This window comes from Mastigoproctus giganteus, chromosome 3 (assembly GCF_048544385.1).
Source record: "Mastigoproctus giganteus isolate SK-2022 chromosome 3, ASM4854438v1, whole genome shotgun sequence".
Classification (NCBI taxonomy): Eukaryota; Metazoa; Arthropoda; class Arachnida; order Uropygi; family Thelyphonidae; genus Mastigoproctus; species Mastigoproctus giganteus.
In genome coordinates, this window is record NC_143577.1 from 180,734,283 (window position 1) to 180,747,716 (window position 13,434).

At 34.4% G+C, this 13,434-nt stretch overlaps 1 protein-coding gene across 3 annotated transcripts in view; it reads left to right on the top strand.

Moving 5' to 3' along the window:
- Rab4 (RAS oncogene family member Rab4) overlaps positions 1 to 13,434 on the top strand; it is a 212,200-nt gene that overhangs the window by 146,354 nt on the left and 52,412 nt on the right. For all 3 annotated transcript variants that reach the window (XM_090370777.1, XM_090370778.1, XM_090370779.1), the window contains one exon: positions 513 to 627. In XM_090370777.1, coding sequence (XP_090226903.1) covers positions 513 to 627 — 115 coding nt within the window. The remainder of the gene's footprint in view (positions 1 to 512; positions 628 to 13,434) is intronic.

Here is a 13,434-nt window from a genome sequence, read left to right on the forward strand (position 1 = left end):
TAAAATGCAAAAACTTTGGGAGGTGTATTATGGCCACAGAAGCCGATGCGCCAACAACTAACAAAAAAAAAAAAAGTGGAGAATGAGAAGGACCTGGGGTTAATTTCAGTGAAATATGTGTTTCATGGGGGGGAAAAATAGTAAATAGTCACATGGGACCTGAAAGATGCTTTGAATGTATTATTCCAAGTAAACAATAATTGTTTACTGAAATTTCTGAAACTGTTCATGTAAAAGTTTGTGTTTAGGAAGTTAAGTTCAGCCATTAGCACTGAACCAATAACTAATTGACTTACGAGAGATAGATGTCAGGTCCTCCCTGACATGTCTAATGCAAGCACTGCCAGTCCACATTTGAACTTGATTACTGTTATGCTAACCTGAAGTAATTGAGATATATATATATATATATTTTTTTTTTTTTTTTTTTTTATCATTTAGTTGTAGGTATATAATTGTTCCCTTCTCCTGCCTCAAACATAATTCTTACAATAGGGTTTTATTTTCTGCAGTCAAAGCAGAATCCAATCATACCATTGGTGTGGAATTTGGGTCCAAAGTGGTAAATGTGGGAGGTAGGTCAGTGAAGCTCCAGATATGGGATACAGCAGGACAGGAAAGGTTCAGGTAAGCTTCTGATTACTTATATTATGCATCATAATTAAAAGTGTATTTTATTATCTTACAAAGATTACAAGATGGTTATTTTTCTGGAGATAGCAAATGTGTAACCACTGTTATGCACATTGAGTTTGAATCCATATGCTACCACAAAAAATTTACAAAATTAACTGGTCCCTGCAGTTAAAAATAAAACATTGTGATTAGCTATATGGTGCATGGAAGCCACGACTTTTGCTGCACTGGGCAAAACACACTGTCACACACACACGCGCGGTTTTTCAATTGAAAGTCACTGGGATTTATATTTACTATCTCCAGAAAAACAGCTGGTAGTATTATTATTATTATTAGCCATATTGTGCAAGGAAGCCTGAGGCTTATGCTGCACAAGCCAAAAAAATAAATAAATTTCTGAACTACCCCGAGAGAGAGAGAGAGAGAGAGAGAGAGAGAGAGAGAGAGAGAGAGAGAGAGAGAGAGAGAAGGAAATCACCAAGGCAAAGAAGAATGATGATATCCAGCTCAGGACCTTGGGTGGGCCAAGTCCGCACTCACCAGATGTGAACCCCTGGGGTTAACGATGTGAAGGTGAATGAAACAGATTAGTGTTTGGTATGCAATATACCAAACACTGTAATCTGTACACACGGACGGTACATAAATAAAAATAAATCAAGACCATCCTAGAATTCAAACAGCCACGGCTCTAATCATTTGGAACCGAACATTTATATGCACTTTTTCAACTCCATTGCCTGAGAAATCAGCCTCTCAAGTTACCCCATATATAAATCACCCTCTAGTTATGTTTAATATAATATAGTACCATTATGCAATCTCAATTGCATAAAAAAACAAAACATAACTTATATCGTATATTACTTTTATTATTTCCTACGTAAAGTTATATCAATGTAAAACACGGCATTAAATAGAAATTGCTGAATATTTGTAACTTATTAATAACATATTCAACATTAAAAGATAAGAGCAATTAGTACAAATATTATTTCTTAATTTAATATTTCAAAAGTACTGACCTCTGGAAGTGATTTTCCTGCACTTAAATTATAAATTTTCACATTGTTTGGGTTCGAAACCTGCATTTTCAGGCTTGGGAAGAAGTAACAGACATAAACCGTGGTGCTTTTTTAAGTAGCTTAAATCTAAAAATAAATTTTTGCTTATTTTTAGTTTTAGGCTATTTTTGTCATATGGACTTTCTTTTTTTTTTTTTTTTTTTTTTTGCTGACATTTTTGAATTTTTTAAAATGGGAGTAAGTATTACTGTTTAAATTTTACAGTTTCTAAATTTACATTTTTCCCAATCAACTTATTATTCTCGATTAGAAGGCTGTTTCCCATCATCAGTTTAGTCTAAAAATGTTATTGGTGTAGCAAAGATAAGTTGAGCATAAACCCAGTTGTATTTAAATAACTGATTTTTAATTGAAACACGTAAAAGGGTTGTATGTATTGTTTGCTCTTCAGCTCTCAGTTTAACAGAATACAGTTATGTTTTACATATGACTATGGAGGACAATTTGTGTATCATCTGTTCACACTACAAATGTTAAGTTATTTTTTCCTTGAAATAAAATTACTTTCATTTTAGAAGTACCCTCATGATGTTTTTAGACAAAAAAACCCAATGATGGGGAACAACTTTTCCTTTGAGCAAAAAGCAGTTTGTTAGGTATAATTTTAATTTAGATATTTGAAATACGTAGTCCAATTGTAACATCTAATCCAAAAATTTCATGCAAAATTCAAGACAAAAGATCCAAACAACAAAATAGCCTAAACTTAAAAATAAGCAAGGCGCCCTTGGTGCCTTTTTAATCGAAGCACTTTGTGTATACAGGGTTTCAGTTAAAAGGCATAATGATGTGTGCAGTTGATTCTTGCAGCAGAATCAACTGCACACAAGGAAGCAGCAATTTTTTTTGAAAATAGAAGTTTAAAGAAGGAAAAAATGTTAATAAATTAATTATGAAGAAATTAAAAAAGAGGGATGAATGAAATGGGAATGGATATTTTGATTGTTAACTTTGCAATTTTAGCCAATTTTTTTTTTATCAAAGATCAGTTATCACAAGTGCAAGTTAATGTAATTATTAACAACAGTGGCAGATTCAAATATTTTAAACTTATAACAAAGCAGCAAATAAGCACCACACAAATACTTTACAACGTTCTACATTATTTGTATGAGAGACTGTAGATGTAGTTTTGAATGAGAGCCAGTATATGCTTTAAATGTTATTCATAAACTGTATGTCCTCCCTCTGCCACAGTAGAAGCTTGTAACAAACATTCTTTACAACAATGTGATTAATTTTGGCACATGCATTACATTCACCTTTTTAAGATCATCTGAATTGAAATGAGTGTTTTCTACACATTTGCTTTACACATATTAATCATATCCATTGTTTTACTGCAACGGTTTTGTGCAGTGGGTGCCATTGTGCTGGAACTGCAGATGTCAGGTTACAATATATACACCACTTCTTAACTGGTCAGATATTTTAATGGGAAGTAACTGTTGGTAACGTGCAGGTCGTCAGTCCACAAGATATTGCCAAGGAAACTGATTTTCTTCTGCCTTGAGTAACAGAAAATTATGAAACTCCAAGAATTTTGTATTATCACCTTCATGCAAACCTTGTACAAACAAATGATAATGACAGTTTGTTCTTTCAAATGAGCCTCCAGATCTGCATGTGCTTGATCCACATGTGGAAGAAGAAGCTTCCAGGACATTGCTACTCGAACGAGACAGGAAAATGGACTTCTTTGTTGAACACTGTACAGATTGAAGCAGTATGGCATTAAGGACAAGTTGCTATAATGGATAAAGGGATGGTTGAGGGAAGAATACAGAAAGTGGTTATCAATGAACACTGCTTTTCGTGGACCCTTGTTATTACAGTAGAATCACGTTAATACAAAGTTCAGGGGACCTAAATTTTCACATTTTGTAATAACGAGGTTTGTAGTAATGAGGTCCCCCAAAAGTGTCAAAATTTTATCTTTATTATTTTTTTTATTTTTTTTTGTCACAATACTATATATCTAAGAAAAATAATAAACAATAATAATATCAAAAATAAATTTTAAATTAATAAAATAAAATAATTAAAATAAAAAAAATAATAAAAACAAACTCCTTGTCTAACAATACAGTAGGATTAACACTTTTTAAAGATTTTATTTGTAAGATAAACTGAGAAAAGCAATTAACAGAAATGAAAATATTGTGCAGTATATATTTTGATGTATACATTAGCATTAGTAGAGGCATATGATGCAAGAAAGCAAGCTTATGCAGCATCAGCCAAAAAAAAAAAAAAAAAAAAAAACCACTCCCATTTCACCCCTCCATTCGTTCGAAATACCTGTCCAGCTGAGCCTTAAATTTATTTAGACTATCAACTTCCACAACAAGGGATGGAAGTCTGTTCCGCCAACCAACTACCTGCTGGCTAATTTCCGCACATCTAACCTACATCTGTCTTTCCTCAATTTGAATTTATGCCCTCTCAGGTGATTATTCTGAGCAAGAGAAGAATCCCATCAGCATTGAGCATGTTCAAACCATTCAAAGCTTTATACACCTCGATCAGATCACCTCACCGGTGCCTAGTCTCCAAACACTGTAATTTGCAAAACTTAAGCCTTTCTTCGTAAGAGCAACCCTTTGTTCCATTCACTAATCTTGTTGCCCTTTTCTGTACTCATTCCAGCAGCTCTACATCCTTCTTGAAATGATTCTTCCAGACCTGTATACAGTACTCAAGGTGTGGCCTGACCATTGCCTTATATAAGGGAATAATCACCTCCTTATCCCTGCTAAAAAAATTCCTGTATGTTATTGACAAGACACCATGAGCTACTCTTGCAGCTCGTCTGCACTGCTCAGAAAACTTCATATCTGCCTGCACAATTACCCCCAGGTCCTTTTCATTCTCTACCACTGTCAGTGTAGTACCACAGAGTTGATATGCTACTCTGGGGTTACTGTTTCCCATATGTAGTACTTTACATTTGCCACCTCTCAGTCCATCTGCTCAACCTGTCCAGATCCTGTTTCAGCAGCATACTGTCAGTAGTGTCCTTAACAACCCTGCCAACCTTTGTATCGTCTGCAAACTTGGACATTATGCTTGATATTAAGCTTGACGTAATATTTTAGTATCACAGTAAATGAATTAATCTTAATATAAACAATCTTTTTGATAGATATACTAACCTTTTGATAAATTAACCTAATTTAAAGAAAGAATCCAATATTGTTTGCAAAGTTTTTGTACTACATGCATTTTTAACTACAGCACATACATTATAAAATGCAATAGTTGTTTCTTTATGAATGTTACTGCAAGCCAACACATTTCTCTAATATGCTCAATGCATTTTGGGCATCTTTTTTAGATGGTTGGGTGGTGTGTGTGTGCGTGCGCTTCTTCACTTTCACTATCGCTGGTAACAAAAACATCATCGTTTTGCTAGGTGCTTAGCAGCTAGCTCTTCTGGTGTTGCATTGCTGTGTTAGGAACTACAAGTACCTTCACAAACTCTTCAAATTTGCCAACAAAATCCATAGCTCCTTCAAGTTCCCCAATGTTGCTAACACATTAGTCTGCTGGACCATGTTTTTCAATGATATTCTCTCCAAAGTCACTCTTTCTTGAGCAGTTGATTATTACACTTGATGCAATACTGTCCCAAGCAATAACAAGATTACAGATAGCATCCAAGGTACCAATTTAGCTGCAAATTGTTCCCTCCCTTCCTCCCATGTTGAGGATCAAGTACCTTATAAGGCATGCTCTACATGCTCCTTGTTGGTTATAAATAATGCCTTGATTCAGTGGCTGCATAAAACTGATGGTAAAAAAAAAGTAAACTGCAGCCATTATCACCCACTGCAGGATGGAAGCCTTCTCAACAATTCATGAGGGAAATGGACCATAATCTTCCACGCTGGTCCAGTGCAGGTTGGCAGATCAACTGTATTTAGCAGTCCTGTTGTTTATTTTATTGATCGCCAGTCTGCTCAAAGAGCGTGTGCTACTACACTCCCGCTCCTGACCACTCGGCTACGAATGGTAATGGAAGTTAAAAACAACAGCTGTATATTTGTCAACTTAAGTGTCTCAGCAGAATGTGCTGTACAACGATCTATGATCATCAAAATGTTCCCGCTTTTTTCTGAAGCCATTCTTCTGTCCACTTTTGATAATGAAGACTGAAAAATTTTGACCATAAGCCAAGCACTTCTATTGGCCACACAATCACAGGGAAGTTGGTTAACTTCTTTAAGACATCTTGGCTTGGAAAATTTGCCAATCACCAATGGGCATAGTTTTGTATTGCCATTTGAACTGCAGCATAACAGAATAGTGAGTCTTTGTTTACTTAATTTTCCACCATGACAAGGCTCTCTTCGAACAGCAAATGTTTTGTTTGGCAGCAAATTATAAAATAAACCTGTCTCATCAAGATTAAAAATATCCTTTGCCTCATATTTTTCAAGAATGTACCGTACAGAACTTAGCCTTTTCCTTGTCGACTAATCCAGAGTCACCACAAATATTTCGCGAAACAAAGTTATTCCTATCATTAAACCTTTGGAGCCAGCCACTGCTGCATTTGAAGTTGCTAATTCCATGTTGCTGAGCAAGATAATTTGCCTTTTCTTGCAAAATCGGACCTGATATTGGAAAATTAGATGCACACATTTGTTGGTACCACTCAATGTTTTGTTTCAAGCTCCTTGTCTCTTGAACCAGGAATTCGTTTCCTGTTTTTTTTTATTGTTGCTCCAGTGTCACGGAGTTCTCCAAGGTTTTTTTCAGTATTGTACATGAAGTTGGTAAAGGGATGTTGTATTCCTTTGCAATGTCTGTTTTGCTAAGTTCAATCCTATCAGCCTCTTGTATAATTTTCAGTTTAATTTCCAGGCTCAATTCCGTCAGTTTACTTTTTGTAACCATAACACTACTAGATGTATTTAATATAAACAAACTTTAAATTAATTTAAAGACACAAGTTCCGAAAAAGACATCAGCTCAGATAAAATGGCAAAAAAAAAAAAAAATAGATTACTGTATACTGTAGCAAAAGATTCTTTGAAATGGCGTAACAATTGCAACTGACCTTAATCCCATGGAGAGCACGAGGGAGTGTATGTAAACAACTTAGAAAAACTTTTATTCTTTTGTTAATTTAACATGATGTTTTTCGGAATGCACTTATGTTGTAGCTGCTATAAACATGGTTTTGTTTACACAAAAGTAATTTCTAACAAGTCAGTGCCATTCGGGGGAAAGGGAACCAGGTGGCCAGAGGCAATAATAGGGGCAATCAGACGGCTGTGCTAACATTTGTATTAAACTTACGAAATAACAATATTTACTTCTCACAGGGTGAAAACGAACTTTGTAATACATATTAACCGAATTTTGTAATAAACGAATATATTTACATAGAAAAGCCTATCCTTTTTCAGGGGAATGATGTGTACTTAATATAAATGAGTACTTTGTATAAACAGAGTTTGTATTAACAAGATTTTACTGTAGTGAGGCCCCCCCAGACTTCAGTGTTTGGTCCATTATTATTTTGTATATTTATCAATGATATTAATGAAAGTATATGCGGATTAATGTCCAAGTTTGCAGATGATACAAAGGTTGGCAGGGTTGTTAATGACAGTAAAGACAGTATGCTACCCCAACTGGATCTACACAAGTTGGGCAAAGGGGCTGAGAAGTGGCAACTGAAGTTTATCATTGAGAAATGCAAAGTACTGCATATCGGTAGGAATAACCGAAGAGAAATGTACCAACTGTGTGGTACTACACTCAGGGAAGTAGAAAGTGAAAAAGACTTGGATGTAATTGTGCAATCAAATATGAATTTTGCTGAGCAGTGCAGACAGGCTCTGTCAGGACAGGTCATGAAGTCTTGTCAGTGATATCTAAGAATTTTGCTAGCAGGGACAGGGAGGTGATTATCCCGTTGTACAAGGCAATGGTCAGGCCACACCTAGAGTACTGTGTGCAGGTCTAGAGGCCTCATTTAGGAAGGATGTAGAGTTGCTAAAACGGTACAGAGAAGGGGAACAAAGGGGCTCGTACCAAGAAAGGCTTAAGTTCTGCAAATTGCAGCATCTCGACACTAGGCACCTGCAAGGTGATCTGATCGAGGTGTATAATGCCTTGAATGATTGAGCAGTCTCAATGCTGATGGAATTCTTCCTCTTGCTCAGATTACAAACCTGAGGGGGCATAAACTCAAATTGAGGAAAGACTTGTAGAATAGATGTGTGGAAATTTGCCTTTAGCCAGTGGGTAGTTGATTGCTGGAACAAACTTCCATCTGTTGTGGAAGTTGATAATTTAAGTAAATTCAAGGAAGAACTGGACAAACTTTTGGAGCAAATGGATGGCTAAAATGGGAAGTTTTCTTTCTTTCTTTTTTTTTTGATGAAGCTGCGTAAGCTTGCTTTCTTGCATCATATGCTGATGCCAATGTTACAAATTCTGTACACATTTGTATCCTTTTTATGCATTATGATTCCAGTTAGCATAAAACAACACAGTGGTATGTGATATTTGCAGCCCAGCCTCTGAGGATGTCTTTCAAGAAAATATTGATGTTGCCCTAGCTCTAGCATTTTGGTAACTTTTTTTTTTTTTTTTTTTTTTTTTTTTTTTTTATATAGTAATACCATCTTGCATAAATTATTTTTGGAAAGCATTCTTCCACACATATTTACAAAGTGTATGAGAATAAATGCCAAGAAGTCATACTTCTAAATGAATTTCACTGTGCTTTTCATTCTGTTATGTAGCTTGACCAACAATGTGATATGTAAATTTTATGCTTCTACCATGTATCATTGTGTATTCTAGATTTTGCTATACCAGTTAAACAGTCAATATGTTCCATATTTGTATAAAATTCTGTATTGCAAGGTATTTGCCCTGCAAGAACATGACAATTCATGGGGCATTGAAACTGATAACCCCCATATTCAAATTGACATTGACTCTTTATTTTGTACTGTGGTTTTCGCTTACAGTAGACTCTCGATTTTCCAGGCTAGATGGTAAAAAAAAATTCCCGGATAATCGATTTCCTGGTTAATCCAAAAATACAGTCTCCGACATATGTAAGAGATACGTTCCAGGACTTCTTGCAATAGTAGAGTTTTACGTAACTCGGGAATGACTAATAAAATATTGCTACTATATCCTTGATATGCCAAAATTACAAAAACTATGTAATATCCTTAGAAAAATGAAGAAAATTAGTTATATATTTTTAATTAGTTCAATTAAAAACTTTATTTGGGGAAATCGGTGAAGTAGCCAGAGTGGTACATAAAAAAAGGAAATAAAAAACACATGTTATTGTAATGTAAAAACTAACATGTATTTCGTAGCTCTGGTTATTATAGTTGACTTCATTGATGTCGATCGCTTAACCACTTCGCATATTATGTCTTTCTCCTTTATTGTGTTCATCGTTGCCACTGACAAATCTGAATTCTGCGCAATACTTGTTAATGTTTGGGCATTTTCATACATCCTTATTATTTTAATTTTCTGATCCAACTTGATGGCTTTTCCTTTTCTTGATAGATTTACTAGTACTGCTGTCACTTATTCTCTTAGTTGGCACCATCATAACAGTCAAAATTAAATTTTCTGAAAAGAACTTCACAGGATTTAAGCGAAAACTCACTATTTTCACCTTACGCGAGCTCGCTTGCGTAGGGTGATAATAGTGAGTTTTTACTAAAGCTCATTTCTGGAGGTCACTGTCATAAAACAAAACAATTTGCACTTTCCAGATTATTGGGCTCTTCTGTTAGTGCAATCTATTATAAATGGGTAGTAAACTCGATCCTATTGCATTTGTGATAATACCGATATCTGGATTTCTGTGGGTTTTATGTTATTATGTTGAAATGTATGTCCCCTTCACTGAAATCTTCAGTCATATAAAAATATATATATAAATAACGTAACGTAAGTCTGAAGCTACATAAGTTGGTGACTTACTGTATCGGAAAATGTTCAGCAACCTACATAAAAAAAGTATGGCGATAGATAAAAAAAAATTAAAAAACTTATCATGCACTACCTGTGTGTGTCCAATACAATGCTTCCCTTTATTTTTTACGATGTCGATTTTAAATCTAATAGCTTCCGTTTATTTTTTTACAATGTCGCATATGGTTTAGTCACCAACAACATTATAATGGTTCATTAGAGAATTAACAGTTTTCAAACTTTTGAATAATTTCAAGATTCTCTTATTCTTCAAACAGACCTCTGAGGTTGGGTATTTCGTATTGTAGTTTTAAATGTTTTTTTTTCACCAACCTTATGAAAAACAACCTTATGTTGTTTTTCACCAACCTTTCTACATAAGGTTGGTGAAAAACATTTAAAACTACAATACACAACTCTTGTGTTTGCCTATCATTTTCATGATTTCTAAACAAAAACAAAAAAAAAAAAAAAAAAAAAATAGTTACTATAAAAAAAAAATTCTGACGTCCCTGACATAAATAAGGAAACAAAATTTGCCCTTTTGCGGTGCAGCGGAACACAACAATCGATGCGACTCACTAAAACTAAACATTTGGTCTCTTTTTTAAGTGGCAGGTGTGAAGACAACAGGGGTTGTAAGATAATAGGCACACTAATCTCCCAGTGACTACTTATAATGCTGCTTCTTCTTGCTTATTTATGACTTGCAAAACATGTTTATACCTATTCTAGTTAATACTTGAATTTTATGATTTCTGATTTTTTTTTTTTTTTTTTTTAATTTGGAGTCAAGTGTCCCAGTTAATCCAATCACGGTAAATCGAGTGTCTGCTGTACAGTCGGTCCTCGTATAACACGTGTTTACATTACACGAATTCGATCATACACGATTTATAAATAGGGGAACGTTATCTTATATAACACGAACCGAATTCGCTTATGCACGATTCGCCTTTGTGTTTACAAGAAATGGCAGTCGAACGCGGAATCACCCCAACAGAACGCAACACGATAGGAATGAAGAAGATTCTGAAAATGTATTTATGTGTTTTATATCAGTGAAGGGGAAACACATTTCACCATAATAACGTAAAAACCAACACAATTCCAGCTATCGGTATAATCGCAAATGCAATTAGATGGAGTTTACTACCAGTTTATAACAGATTCCACTAGCAGAAACAAAACTGGAAATTGTTTTTATTGTTTTATGGTAGTAACCCCCAGAAATGTGTTTTAGTAAAATGTGGGGTGTTAATAGTGTATCTCGGCCTTTACGGTGTTGTTTATTCAGTTGCTACCCGCGCGCAGCTTTATGTGTATCAAGCGTGCCTCCTCATTTTGTAATTGTGCTTTATTCCCTAAAAATTAGTAAAATACTTAAAAGGTGTGAAAAGGAAGCGTCCTGGTGAAGACACTGCAGATTCAGAGAAAAAAAAAAAAAAAAAAGCAATATCGATAAACAAAGGCGGACTGGATCAAAAATTCTTACCCGGGAAAATTTATAGTGGCCTCATACTACGGTTTATGGCCAAAATCACACCGGCCTCCGGCCCACCGGGATTTCCCGGGTAAGGCTTATGGCCAGTCCGCCTCTGTCGATAGAGAAAAAAATATGAAATTGTGAAACGCTTTGAGCGAAATGAAAGACCGTGTGATATTGCACGTGCTGCAGACCTAAATGAGGCAACGCTGAGAATTACAAAGAATGCGGATAAAATAAAAACAACTTTCATAGCGGGAACAACTAAAAGTGTAATTAAAATCCATTAGATTAAGGCACAAGAATTGGAAGGGATGGAACGGATGTCATCTGTTTGGATAGAAAATCAAACAAAAAACAAGTTTGCTTACGATAGAAGCAAAAGCATTAGCGATATTTTATTACGTAATAGTCGTAATAAAATACGTAAGCATTTTATTACGACTTACGTATTATAATTTATACTTACGTATTATAAAATACATATTTTATTACGACTATTTTATTTAAAAATTTTTTTACGAATAAAATACTAAAAATACTTTATTATAATATACTAAAATATTTATTTTTTATTATATTATAATAAAAAATATATTATATTTTTTATTACGTATTTTAATCGTTATAAAATACGTAAGTATTTTATAACGATTAAAATTACCCGATTATTTATTGTGTTTGGTAATGTTTTGGTTCCAAATGTGTGTTCAATCTTGGGTGGTCGGCACCTAACCCCACTTTTTCCATAGGGCCTGTTGTTTATATTTCACGATTTTGCATTGCACGAGAGTTTCTAGAAACACAACTATCGTGCTATACCAGGACAGACTGTACTTTGAAAACTATACTCCCTATATCGTTTAAATTATTACTTGATGTACCATCTTAAAAGTTAAGCATCAGAACGTCCATTCCTGTTTCATTTATCCTTTTTTTTTATTATTAATTCTTTTGAATGGAATTATTTTTTGTTTTATTTGCAAGAGGAGACAACACACAACTGCCCTTTTTTTTTTGTACAGTTAACTGTTCGAGACAGCTGAATGCACCTGTGGAAAAGCAGCCATCACGTATAATAATTGTGTTTTGTTTTTTCCTTCAAATAAAATCAGTTTACATTTGTTTTAGAAGTATACCGGTGATGTTTTTAGACTAAACTGAGGACATTGAGAAAAAAATCAGTTGATTAGACAGAATTTAAATTTAGAAATTTTAAAGTCTAAATGGCAATGCAGTGGTATGTATAATGTATTTAGGAAAGATATAAGGGATGATGGGGTCATGCTTTTTATCAAGAGTAGCCTGAGTGTGAAAAGAGCTTTTGCTGAGTCAGAAGTTACACCTGCCAGCATAGAATCTGTGTGGTGTGAATTAGTTGGAAGCAAAGGTATAATGAGAGTGGGAGTAATCTACAGACAAGAAGATTGTGAAGATTATGACGAGAATCTTTACACGCAAATGGAATGGGCAAGCATGTGAATATTTTATATGGGTGATTTCATTCTGCCCCTAAATGAAACTCACCACGGGGCACAGAATTTTTAAATAAATTAAATGAGGATTATTTGCACCGGCATGGTAGAGAAAATGCCCTGGGTAAGAGTATTCTTGACCTTTTCATTATTCACAAATCAGATGACATCACAGGGCTTAAAATACAGGAATGATTGGCAGGTAGTGATCATGCAATCATTAGAAGATGAAGAAAGATGTTACATAGTTAAAGATAAATGCATGCATTAATTTCAGAAAAGGGGACTATGACAATTTAAGGTGCTACAGGGCATCTATTACCGTATATTCCGGCTTATAAGACGCACCCTAGTTTTGGCCATATATTTTGGAAAAAAAAATAAATATTTCTCCAAAATAATAAAAATAATATTTTGGAGAAAACAATAATAATAAAATTAAATATGGTAATATATTTTTCTCAAAATAATGGTATACACTTGGGTAAATGTTTAACCAATAATGAAATGTTTGTTTCTGAAAAAAGTTGACAGAAGTAACATAACAGAAATTCTTACTCACCCTAAGACAAACCATAAAAGCGCGAGATCATAGAGGAATACCATAAAAGCGTGAGATCATATTATAGAGGAAGCAAACACATGGGAAAATGAAACAAGTTTTTACTTACGTCTCATTGTGAGATTCATATCACGCATATTTCAACAAATTTTCCACGAAAAAAATATTACTGGTATGTATTGTTGCCATAGATTTTAACCACTGATAATTGTTAAA